This window comes from Bufo bufo, chromosome 8 (assembly GCF_905171765.1).
Source record: "Bufo bufo chromosome 8, aBufBuf1.1, whole genome shotgun sequence".
Lineage (NCBI taxonomy): Eukaryota > Metazoa > Chordata > Amphibia > Anura > Bufonidae > Bufo > Bufo bufo.
The window spans coordinates 197,300,065-197,313,016 of record NC_053396.1 but is presented as its reverse complement, the minus strand read 5'-3'; the positions used below and the strand labels follow the sequence as shown (position 1 = coordinate 197,313,016).

The 12,952-nt window shown below is 47.4% G+C and overlaps 1 protein-coding gene across 3 annotated transcripts; it reads left to right on the top strand.

The window, feature by feature from the left end:
- The first annotated feature begins 6,206 nt into the window (after positions 1-6,206).
- NFKBIL1 (NFKB inhibitor like 1) lies at positions 6,207-11,530 on the top strand. 3 transcript variants are annotated; one of them, XM_040405554.1, is made up of 5 exons: positions 6,207-6,272; positions 6,664-6,941; positions 8,229-8,341; positions 9,583-9,718; positions 10,704-11,530. In XM_040405554.1, the coding sequence occupies exons 2-5, from the start codon at positions 6,671-6,673 to the stop codon at positions 11,312-11,314; spliced, it is 1,131 nt and encodes a 376-aa protein (XP_040261488.1). In that variant the 5' UTR covers positions 6,207-6,272; positions 6,664-6,670; the 3' UTR covers positions 11,315-11,530. The 3 variants fall into 3 exon arrangements, with proteins under 3 accessions (XP_040261488.1, XP_040261485.1, XP_040261486.1); XM_040405551.1 differs by having other exon boundaries at positions 6,209-6,280; positions 6,666-6,941; XM_040405552.1 differs by having other exon boundaries at positions 6,253-6,280; positions 6,648-6,941.
- Positions 11,531-12,952: the final 1,422 nt, after the last annotated feature.

The window sequence follows — 12,952 nt, the reverse complement described above, 5'->3', positions numbered from 1 at the left end:
AGCAGGGGGAGCCTGAGTGACTTCTTTGTTTTTAAGGTGTTTACTCCACTGCAGTTCATGCTTTGCATGCAGGTGCCTGGTCATGCAGGTTGTGCTAAGGTTCAGAACGTTAATGCTTCGCTTCAGGCTCTGATGGCACAGCGTGCAAACCACTCGGATCTTGTCGTCAGCACATTGTTTAAAGAAGTGCCATGCCAGGGAACTCCTTGAAGCTGCCTTTGGGGTGCTCGGTCCCAGATGGCGGCGGTCCGTAGCAGGCGGAGTCTCTTGGCGGCGGGTGTTCTGATTTTGCCCACTGCTCCTTCTTTGTCTTTTGCTACGCTGTTGGCTCGGTCTCACCACTGCCTCTTCCTCCGAACTGTGAAAGTCAGTGGCACGACCTTCATTCCATGTGGGGTCTAGGACCTCATCGTCCCCTGCATCGTCTTCCACCCAGTCTTGATCCCTGACCTCCTGTTCAGTCTGCACACTGCAGAAAGACGCAGCAGTTGGCACCTGTGTTTTGTCATCATCAGAGACGTGCTGAGGTGGTATTCCCATGTCCTCATCATCAGGAAACATAAGTGGTTGTGCGTTAGTGCATTCTATCTCTTCCACCCCTGGGGAAGGGCTAGGTGGATGCCCTTGGGAAACCCTGGCAGCAGAGTCTTCAAACAGCATAAGAGACTGCTGCATAACTTGAGGCTCAGACAGTTTCCCTGATATGCATGGGGGTGATGTGACAGACTGATGGGCTTGGTTTTCATGCGCCATCTGTGCGCTTTCTGCAGAAGACTGGGTGGGAGATAATGTGAACGTGCTGGATGCACTGTCGGCCACCCAATTGACTAATGCCTGTACCTGCTCAGGCCTTACCATCCTTAGAACGGCATTGGGCCCCACCAAATATCCCTGTAAATTCTGGCGACTACTGGGACCTGAGGTAGTTGGTACACTAGGACGTGTGGCTGTGGCAGAACGGCCACGTCCTCTCCCAGCACCAGAGGGTCCACTAACACCACCACGACCATGTCCACGCCCGCGTCCCTTACTAGTTGTTTTCCTCATTGTTACCGTTCACCACAATAAGAAAAATATTATTCGGGCCAATGTATTGAATTAAAATTCAGGCCTTTTTTTACAGACACCTAACACTGTCTGGCTATCTATTTAGGTACCGTATTACACTAATACAGGCACACAAGTAATGACAGATTTGGTTGAATATAAATGTGAGGCCTATTTTTTACGCGCTGTGTGACAGATATACCTTTAATCACAGAATTAGACTTGTATCTGCACTGTAGCGTGTGTGTTAAGTTTTTCAGAATAACACTATCAGCACCTTGAATCTAAGATATCCTTTTTGGGATAGATTTAAAGTAGGCCTGATATAGCAGAAACTACTAATTTTGAGAATGGCAAATTTGGGAATAGTTTTTCAACCCAGAACAAAAAATGTGCTTTTACGGTCACTACAAATAATTTGACCAGCTAAAACAGTACAGATTTGGTTGAATAGAAATGTCAGGCCTATTTTTTACGCGCTGTGTGACAGATATACCTTTAATCACAGAATTAGACTTGTATCTGCACTGTAGCGTGTGTGTTAAGTTTTTCAGAATGACACTATCAGTACCTTGAATCTAAGATATCCTTTTTGGGATAGATTTAAAGTAGGCCTGATATAGCAGAAACTACTAATTTTGAGAATGGCAAATTTGGGAATAGTTTTTCAACCCAACAAAAACTGTGCTTTTACGGTCACTACAAATAATTTGACCAGCTAAAACAGTACAGATTTGGTTGAATAGAAATGTGAGGCCTATTTTTTACGCGCTGTGTGTGACAGATATACCTTTAATCACAGAATTAGACTTGTATCTGCACTGTAGCGTGTGTGTTAAGTTTTTCAGAATAACACTATCAGCACCTTTAATCTAAGATATCCTTTTTGGGATAGATTTAAAGTAGGCCTGATATAGCAGAAACTACTAATTTTGAGAATGGCAAATTTGGGAATAGTTTTTCAACCCAGAACAAAAACTGTGCTTTTACAGTCACTAAATATAACTTGACCAGCTAAAACTGTACTGATTTGGAGGAATAAAAATGTCAGAGCTATTTTTTAGGCGCTGGGTGACAGGCTCAACTTGCCCCTGATGTAGTATATCGCCAAAAAATAACCACACTGTTGATGGTTAAATGCACTTGGGTGACAAAGGCTCAGCCTGCACCTGATGTAGGATATAGCAAAAAATAACCACACTGTTGATGGTTAAATGCACTTGGGTGACACAGGCTCAGCCTGCACCTGATGTAGGATATAGCAAAAAATAACCACACTATTTATGGTTAAATGCACTTGGTGGTAGCTTGTGCTGGCGCACCACAAGCCACAAAATGGCCGCCGATCACCCCAGAAAAAAGTGATATAAAAACGCTCTGGGCAGCCTAAAAACAGTGAGCAATTGAATATCAGCACTTCAATGATCCACAGCTGGAGATCAATCACAGAATGAAGTCTTTTGGAGGAGTTAATCTGCCTAATCTCGCCCTAACGTCGCAGCAGCAACCTCTCCCTATGCTTGAATCAGCAGAGTGACGTGCAGCGCTACGTGACCCAAGCTTATATAGAGGCTGGGTCACATGCTGCACTGGCCAATCACAGCCATGCCAATAGTAGGCAAGGCTGTGATGGCCTCTTGGGGCAAGTAGTATGACGCTTGTTGATTGGCTGCTTTGCAGCCTTTCAAAAAGCGCCAAGAAAGCGCCGAACACCGAACCCGAACCCGGACTTTTACGAAAATGTTCGGGTCCGTGTCACGGACACCCCAAAATTCGGTACGAACCTGAACTATACAGTTCGGGTTCGCTCATCCCCAATCATAAGCCTCTAGAGAGCATTTTTAAAAAACCTCTCCTAGTAGCACCAAAACGTCTACAGCGCATGATGCTACAGTTGCAAAAATACAACCTTAATGTGGTTTACAAAAAAGGATCAGAAATGTATATTGCAGACTTCTTATCAAGAGCAGCATTACCTCACAAAACAATGGACAAGGACACCCCAGATTATGAGATTTTCTTGATGCAATCAGAGGATGCCTTTTCTAAGGAACTGGAAGAGATAAACTTTGCAGAATATCTAAGAGTGTCTGATTTGCGCCTACAACAAATTCCGAAGTTCACAGAACAAGATGAAGTCTTGCAAGCATTAAAAACTACTGTTCTTACAGGATGGCCAGACCAAAAAGAAAAAAATACAGATTTGTATCAGGGACTACTGGGGCTTTAGAGATGAAATAAGCATACAAAATGGAATTCTGTATAAAGGACACAGAGTCATCATACCAAAAAACATGCGCCCAGAAATGATTGCGAGGACTCATTCTAGCCACTTAGGAATAGAAGCATGCCTTCGCAAGGCCAAGGATGTCATCTTTTGGCCACACATGGGCCCAGAGATTATAGAGGCAATAAAGAACTGTAACACTTGCAATGAGTATATGCGTAAACAAATTGCCCACTCTACCCTGGAGCAAACTAGGCATGGACTTATTTTCCTTAACAGGACAAGATTACTTAATAATTGTTGATTATTATTCAGATTTCTGGGAAATTGATTTAGTTTCTGATACCACCTCTAAAACAATTATAGATTGTTGCAAAGCACATTTTAGCAGACATGGAATCCCTGATTCTGTAATTACAGATAACGGACCACAGTTTGTCAGCTCAGAGTTTGCACGATTTTGTAGAGAGGGAATTTGAACATCTTACATCATCCCCATATCACAGTCAGTCCAACGGTAAAGCTGAAGCTACTGTAAAAATAGCAAAAACACTCATAAAGAAAGCTAAACGAGATGACAAGGATATCTGGAAAGCGGTTCTTGACTGGAGAAATACCCCATCAGAAGGCACCAGCAGTAGTCCTGTACAACGGCTAATGTCAAGAAGGACCAGGACTTTACTTCCGACTGCTCAGAAACTGCTGTTTCCAAAGGTTATAAAAGGAGTGGTCAAGAACCTAACTGAAAGACGCAAAAAAAGCAAAGGCATATTATGATAAAGGAGCCAAGGAACTTCCCGAACTAAGCATTGGTCAGCCAGTGCGAATACAACCATCGCCGTCGTCAACAGATGAGATTTGGCGACAAGGTATTTGTTTGGAGAAAGTTGCTCCACGGTCTTATAAAGTGGAAGCAAATGGACAGTTGTACAGAAGGAATAGGAAGTTTCTGAGGACTGCGGATGACAAATCTGACATTGAAATAGGTGAAGTGATTACACCAGGTACATCTCCAGATGAAACAACTCCCGAAGAAACAGGGATGGATGATCATATGCAACAATGTGAAGCTCCTGCCACACCAAGACGTACGAGAACTAGGGTTATTAGAACACCAACAAGATATAAGGATTTTGTATGCTAGATACATTATAAAAAACCCTGTCACCTTTGGAATGTATTGTGGTATCCAATCATCTTATGTTATATATTACTTGATTTCACAAGAAAGGGAGGATGTTAGGAGTTATACATGTTAACATGTTTACTGCCACCTGTAGGCTATATAGATATGACAGTTGTTAACCTTTGTCATATTGTTTGTGTCTGAATAAAGTTTGTTGAATTACCTCACATCGCCTCAAGAAACAGGCTCCTTACCTATCGGACATTGGTGGCATCAGGAGGTCCCATCAGTAGGACTATGACCACTTAGACACCGGATAGGAGATAATTTGTCAGTCTGGAAAGCCCCTTTAAAGGGGTTGTCCCACAGAACACAGTTACTCCCTATCCACAGGAGGGGGGATGTGTCTGATCGTCAGGGGTCCGACTGCTGTGCCCCTATTGATCATGAGAACACGCGTCCTGCTACCCGTATTGAGCGCCAGGTTGCGCTGCTCCATTCATTCCCTATGGGACTGCGGGGGATAACCGAGTACAGCGCTCTCCATTCAAACGAATGAACACAGAGCTCTCGTTCTCGTGATTTCCCTGGCCCAAGCGATCAGATACCTTCTGATCAGATACACCCTGTGGCATAGGTGCTTTTAGTGGGGGAACCCCTTTAAAGGGTTTCTGTCATTAGAAAAATGGTTATGTAGCTGGCTGACATGAGCGATGTGCTAATGGCAGCAGAACATAACTGTAGGACTTATATCTCCCTGCCTGCCGCCGTTCGCGCTAAATAATGACTTTTATAATATGTAAATGAGCCTCTCGGTGCTAGTGGGGCGTTGCTGCAGCACCTAGAGGCTCCGTCCTCTCACCGTTTGGCACGCCCTTGTAAAGGTGATTGACATCCTCGGTCTCCTCCGTGCCCCGCAAATCCCGCACAGTTTAGTATTAGGCGCAGAGAGTGAAGGACGCTCGCCTGCTGCCGTCCTTCACTCACTGCGCCTGATACTAAAATGGACGGCGCAGGCGCGGGATTTGCGGGACACGGAGGAGACCGAGGATGTCAATCACCTTTACAAGGGCGTGCCAAACGGTGAGAGGACGGAGCCTCTAGGTGCTGCAGCAACGCCCAACTAGCATCTAGAGGCTCATTTACATATTATAAAAGTCCATTATTTATCATATTTGTCATACAGTTATGTTCTGCTGACATTGGCACATCGCTCTTGTCAGACAGCTACATAAACATTTTTCTGATGACAGAATGTCTCAAGTCCCTGTTCTGGCTCATACAAAGGGGAGGACCCCCATCTTCGACATCTATATGCCCCTAGGGTGTACGGACAATTGTCTCAAGACACATCCCCCCACCACCCTGTCTGCCTATAGACCAGGGATCTGCAACCTCCTGCTGTTCTGAAACTACAACTCCCAGAGTGCTCCATTCACTTCTTTGGGAGTTTGAAGAGCGGCCGAGCAAGTTTGCATCCTGGGAGTTGTAGTTTGTTTCCCACCAGCTGGAGGTTTCTGGTGTCTGCTGTACACTTTTCCTTGGATAGTCATAGCTATACTAATACCTGGCCTCATCTTTAGTCAGTCTCAGGGAATATTCTTCCCTGCATGTATATGACTATAGTACTGATCCATGTACCTGCTGTAACATGCACTAAACATGGCAGGTGCACATCCTATATAATATCCCTGTCCTCAGTCAGCGTCGGCCAGAAAGACGCGGACTCCAGTTTCCGGGGGGAATCAGTTTGTAGACTGGACAGGAAGTTCATTGCTGACTCCGCCCAGTACACCCGGAAGTGAGCAGTGACGCTTTCCTTTCCTTGTACAGTGTGTATGTAATTGAATGTAGGTGCTGAGCTGAGAACAGAGACAGAGGTAAGTAGTCTCTTCACAGGCAGGGCATGCTGGGGGTTGTAGTTCCACCAGAGCTGGGAAACCACAGGCTGCACATTGTATATATATATAGCCTGACTTTTTTATAGCTGAGGCTGATAAAAAAAACCCTGCACTGACACATTGTAGCAAACCATCAGGGTGGATTTAGGCTCCTGATGTGCAGAGGATAGCCTTTGCAGCAAGTGCTCTGCTGTCAAGATATTAGATCTGTGTGAGTTTTCAGTCCCTGGATGGTGATATGTTTTAGTTCACTGACAGTAAGCAGAGATGTTGTCAGTGTGGGTGAAATTGATGGGGGATGTCTTTTAAAAAGCTGTAAATGCAGAGTTCCCCTTTAATAAATCAGCCTTCTCTCCCCCTGTAGGGGTGATGCCGTTCCGGCGGGAGCTGCGGGCTCTGGGGTACATTGAGCGCGGGGACGTTCTGCGGCTGAAGTCTTACATCAGGAAACATCGCCACCTGCGTCTGGATCACGTCTTACCAGGAGGGCGGAGCCTTCTCCATGCTGCCTGCGCGCTGCGCGATGACGCCTGCGCTCTGCTGCTGCTCCGGAAAGGAGCCGACCCCATGCAGCGGGATGCTTCCGGTAACAACGCCCTGCACGTGGCAGCCCGGGAGGTGGAGAAAGGAGGATGGAAAGGTGAGGAGAGTGGTAGTAGCTAGTCCGGGGGGAGTAGTAGTTATCAATTTAAAGATATTTCCCATTAGCAGAATATATCGCCTATTCATAAGATAAAGATCACCGGGGGTCCGACTGCGAGGAACAGGGGAGCCGGAGTCCTCCTGGTGAGTGGAATGGTGTCGCGCATGCATGACCACTGCTCCATTAACTTCTGTGGGAGATAGACAAGAGCTGCACTCAGCCTTCTCAAAGAAGTGAATGGAGTGGTGGTCATGAGTGGGATATCTGTTTTCATGGTCCGACCCCAGGGGCCGTGTCCTTTGTCTGGGGGCATGTCCTCTCTGCTGTAGCTCTTTTCCTATCACAGCTCAGGAGCGTGTCCTTTGTCTGAGGGCGCGTCCTCTCTGCTGTAGCTCTCTCCCTATCACAGCTCAGGAGCGTGTCTTTTGTCTGGGGGCATGTCCTCTCTGCTGTAGCTCTCTCCCTATCACAGCTCAGGAGTGTGTCTTTTGTCTGGGGGCATGTCCTCTCTGCTGTAGCTCTCTTCCTATCACAGCTCAGGAGTGTGTCCTTTGTCTGGGGGGTGCGTCCTCTCTGCTGTAGCTCTCCCTATCACAGCTCAGGGGGTGTGTTCATTGTCTGGAGGCATGTCCTCTCTGCTGTAGCTCTCTTCCTATCACAGCTCAGGAGTGTGTCCTTTGTCTGGGAGCGCGTCCTCTCTGCTGTAGCTCTTTTCCTATCACAGCTCAGGGGGTGTGTTCATTGTCTGGAGGCGTGTCCTCTCTGCTGTAGCTCTCTTCCTATCACAGCTCAGGAGCGTGTCCTTTGTCTGGGGGTGCGTCCTCTCTGCTGTAACTCTTTCCCTGTAACTGTCACAGCTTCTAACAGTAGAGTTAAAGATTTAAACTGAGAATGTGTGACCACCCTAATGAGGTGGACGGAGAAATAAAATAAAGAACAAACAGCAGATGGCGCTATACAGATACATTTTAATGAATAACTCAGCGGCTATACAAAATTTTTAAAATCAAGGAAGGCCGCAAATCAGATGGCTGCATTGAGCAGCTGAAACGTTGCTGTCTTACACTGGGCGAATAAGCCTTGATTTGCACTGCAGCGCTGCTTCCCTTGGCTTTTTTTTGTTTTGTGTTCAGATCCAGGTGCTGCTTGGAGAAATGTAGAATACTTTTTGTAGCATCGCCCCTTTAATTGTCAGTGGGAAAGCTCTTTGAGGTCATTGAGCGTCTGTTGTCCCTCTTGTCCGTGTCGGCAGCGCTCCTTTCAGATTTCTCCTTCTTGTCGCAGTGTACACGGACCTGGTTGTGCCGATACTCAAGCGCTGCCCGCAGTCCATCGATGTGGCAGATCATCAGGGGACGACACCTCGAGACATCCTGAGACGGGCCGAAGACCTCATGGTAATGTGTAACCTAAGACATACATGAGATGCATAGTCTCTGTATGTCAGGGGGTCTGAGCTGGGCTCTGTATTATAAGGGGTCTGAGCTCGGGTCTGTATTTTAGGGGGGTCTGAGCTGGGCTCTGTATTTTATGGGGTCTGAGCTGGGCTCTGTATTTTATGGGGTCTGAGCTGGGCTCTGTATTTTATGGGGTCTGAGCTGGGCTCTGTATTTTATGGGGTCTGAGCTGGGCTCTGTATTTTATGGGGTCTGAGCTGGGCTCTGTATTTTATGGGGTCTGAGCTGGGCTCTGTATTTTAGGGGGTCTGAGCTGGGCTCTGTATTTTAGGGGGTCTGAGCTGGGCTCTGTATTTTAGGGGGTCTGACCTTGGATTTGCATTTTAGGGGGTCTAAATTTTGCGGCCTGTATGCGGAACCATTCACTTCTATGAGGCCACAAAAAAACAAAATGACTCGGGGTGCATACTGTTTCCATATGTCCATTCGACAAAAAAATAGAACACGTCCTAGTATTGTCCGCATTATGGACAAGGATAGGACTGTTCTATTAGAGGGCGGCCGTTCAGCAAAATACGGAATGTACACGGCCGGTATCTGTGTTTTGTGGATCCGCTATTTACGGACCGCAAAGCATCCAGCGGTCGTTTTCATGAGGCTTATTGTTATCTTAGTGTCAGGGGAGCAGGTGCACAAACGGGGATGTCCTGGGAGGACAGTGTTACTTTAAGGTCCGTTAGCCGGCCATCTTCATTTAAGGCTACTTTCACACTGGCGTTTTGAATTCCGTTTATGAGATCCGTTTCAGGGATCTCACAAACGGTTCAGTTCAGCCCCAATACCTTCTGAATGGATAAGGATCAGTTTGTCCCCGTTCCGCCTCCATTCCGCTCTGGAGGCGGACACCAGAACTCTGCTTGCAGCGCTTTGGTGTCCGCCTGGCGATGCGGAGCCCAACGGATCCGTCCTGACTTACAATGTAAGTCAATGGGAGCGGATCCGTTTTCACTGACACGATATGGTGCAACTGAAAAAGGATCCATCCCCCATTGACTTTCAGGATCCGTTTTTACTTTGTTCTTCAAAATGCAAACGGCTCCGTTCTGAACGGATACAAGCGTTTGCATTATAGGTGCGGATCCGTCTGTGCAGACACCAGACGGATCCGCACCTGACGCAGGTGTGACAGTAGCCTTAGTCAGGCTCACCAGCTTATGGCTATTTTCTGCTTCCTTCGATAGGAGAGGAACTCCAGGCGGAGCGCACACCTTTCAGAAGCCTCTCCAGACGTCTCCTCGCAGCAGTCTTCAGAGTGGAGAGAAAAACTCTTAGCAGAGAGCATGGATGAATATCAAGAATTGTACGGACAGTATGAGGGTAAGGGATGTGAAGGGTAAACCCACCAGAAGTGACCTCCTCATGTGTCCTGTAGAAGTGTCTGAATATTGGATATCTGTGAACTTATACACTCGCGTTTCCCAAGCACGCAGAGCTGCCTCGTCCAAATGCTTCCTGAGAAACGTATGCAAGTAGCATTTGTCGATTTTAGGGAGAAAACGGCCTCTCCATTAATACCTGGATGTAGATATTCAATGTCCTGCACCTTACAGAGCCATGTATCAGGTCATCAGTCCCCAGCTACCTTCCCTTGCTGTCTTCGAGTAAACATAGATTTGGCCACCAGGTGGCAGCATAACATGATGATACTGGCGCCTGCTCATATTGAGAAGGGCAAAAGATCTGGGAGAGAGAATATTATCAGTGGAGAATGGGGGCATATAGATAAGGGGCAAAGGCTGCACTATGTATATGGGGCCCAACTGATCTCTAAATGGAGGGGGAATGGCTTTACTTTACATGGAGGGGGTTGCAGCTGCAGTCAAGATAGTGGAGGGCACGGCTGCACTGTAAGTAATGGTGGCCACAGCTGCATTTTAAATGGTAGAGGGCCTGGCCGCACTTTAAATGGTGGCATGGCTGCACTCCAAATTTTACAAGGCATGGCTCTAAATGGTGGGCGTTGAGGCTACACTGTAAATGGCGGGGGACATGGCTGCGCTGTAAATGGCATGCGGCACGGCTACACTTTAAATGGCGGGGGCGCTTGGTTTCGCTCTAAATAGTGGGGGGCGCGGCTTTGCTCTAAATGGTGGGGGGCACTGCCACGCTTTAAATGTTTGTGGCCTTTTGCTGGACCACAGTAAGGATCCGTGTCATCTGCAGAGATCCCCCCGCACCTCTAAGATCAGCATCTCTGGGCTCCTGTATACGACATGTCGGGTTATTTTTTATGTATCTCCCCTGTAATAATGTCACACACATGATATCTTCATCTGTTCTCACTGATGTTTTCTCTTTTCAGAGGATTATCCAGAAGACGTGCCCGAGGTGGAGACCTTCGAGTCCTGGGCCGATCGAATCTACAGAGAATATCAAGCAAGGAAGATCCCGTCTGAGCCTCCTGGTGCAAAGGGCAAGAGAGTCTCTGTGCAGGAACCGTCCAGCGCTGCGGGAGAGAAGACGTACTTACAGAGGCAAGGCCAGAAGGAGAAGGAACTCCGGGGGGCGCAGAGTGTGCGCTACCAGAAGAGATGTGAGGAGGTGTTTGGAAGAACGGGCTCATCAGCCAAGGCTGAAGAGGAACTGGTCAAGAACCCTACTGCAAGAGACTGTGAAGGCCGCGGTCCCACTAAGATCAGGACTGGTCTCGGTACATTGGGGTACAGCGACATCCCATGGCCACTGCCAGGAGGGACCGCTGAACAGATGGCACAGACCATTGCTGCTAGTGGCGACCCCTCAGATGCAGGGTCATATAAACGCTACCTGCGGGCGCAGAGGGTGACGTGGCATCCTGACCGCTTTATGCAGAGATGTGGCTCTCGTCTGCTGGCCAAGGACAGAGAACGTGTGCTGCGAACAGTTACAGCGTTGTCACAAGAACTGAACAGACTAGCAGAGCTGACAAAGTGATGGGAAGATGACAAGTATTTGGTCACAGGTGTATATGTCATGGCAGATGTAACTATACAGTAGATTCCAATAATCCGACTTCCTTGGTATTGGCAGAGGTGCTGGTCTACCGACAACACAGGCCCCCCATTGTTTGCCGGAAGGCCGGTGAGTTGGCAATGTTTCCATGTATAACTCCTAGTGACTGATAATCCAACACAGGACTGTTTCGGTCACATGCCGACAGTGGCGACTCTAGGAACAATATATAGGGGGGACACAAAGATACCACAGTCAAAAATGGGGGGGTAAAAACAAAATAAGTATATATAAATCAGATGACAAAATATGAGAGAATTGCGGTCTGCAGGGATACATTTATAATAAAACTATTTACTTACAAAAGAAGCTATTCAGTCGTCTGCTGTGCCGTCCTCTGCTCGCTTCCGCAGATTCTTTCCCCTTCTTTCTGTCTCTCGTCAGTGCGCAGGCGTAATGTTATGGTGGATCTGTGGAAGACACACTGTTATGGGGGCATCTGTGGAAGACACTTATTATGCCTCTCATTAGCCCTCATTATGCCTCTCATATCAGCCCTTATGCCTCATTAGCCCCCATTATGCCTCTTATCACCCCCATATCAGCCCCCATGCCTCTCATTAGCCCCCATTATGCCTCTTATTAGCTCCCATATGCCTCTATTAGTCTAATTAGCCCCCATATGCCTCTCATTAGCCCTCATATGCCTCTAATTAGTTCCCATATGCCTCTCATGATTAGCCCCCATTATGCCCCCAGCAGCCACATTTTTTATAAAATAAAAAAACACTTACCTCTCCTGCTCCTGGACGAACGCTGCCTGCAATTTTCTTTCTCCTCAGTCGACTGTACTCTGAACTGGCGCGCACAGTGTGAGGTCACAGAGCGCCCTCACACTGTGCGCAGCCCTGCACAGCTGACAGCCGAGGACCAGGAAGCGGTAAGTACAGAGCGTTCACCACTCCCTGGTCCTTCGGTACTAATGAGCGCTTCCATAATGGAAGTGCTCATTAGTATTCACCAGCCTGCTTTGGGGGGAATCAGCAGGGGGGCACCGGGGGGGGCAAAGAATAAAATGGGGGGGGCAATTGCCCCCCCCCGTAGCGACGCCACTACATGCCGGATTATCAAGATATCCAGACCAGATAATATATGTTACCCCCAGTAGGCACTGCAGAAAACTCACCCACCGTGTGATGTATAATTGCCTCATTCACAAACCTTTACTGCAAACACGAGGTGCAGAAGCATTTTTCTCGGAGCACTCTGCACCTTCAGCTCTGCTCTTCCTGCATGCGGAGTACATCGGAGTACAGATCTGCACTTTGTAGGGACTTGTAGTGTCACTGTAGGTTGCAGCCCACTGTTCTATAGGGAAGATGCTGAAGCATGCTGGATACATGCATTACTATAATTATTATTATTATTATTATTAAAGAACCAATCATTCTATGGCGCTGTACATATAAAAAGGGGTGCACATACATAATGCAAAACAAATGCAATAAGCATGAATAAGACTGCAAAACGGTACAGAAGGAGAGAGGACCCTGCACACGACGGCTTAAAATCTACTGTAGCTTCTTCTATAGTCGGCTGATATATACGTGAAGTATGTGA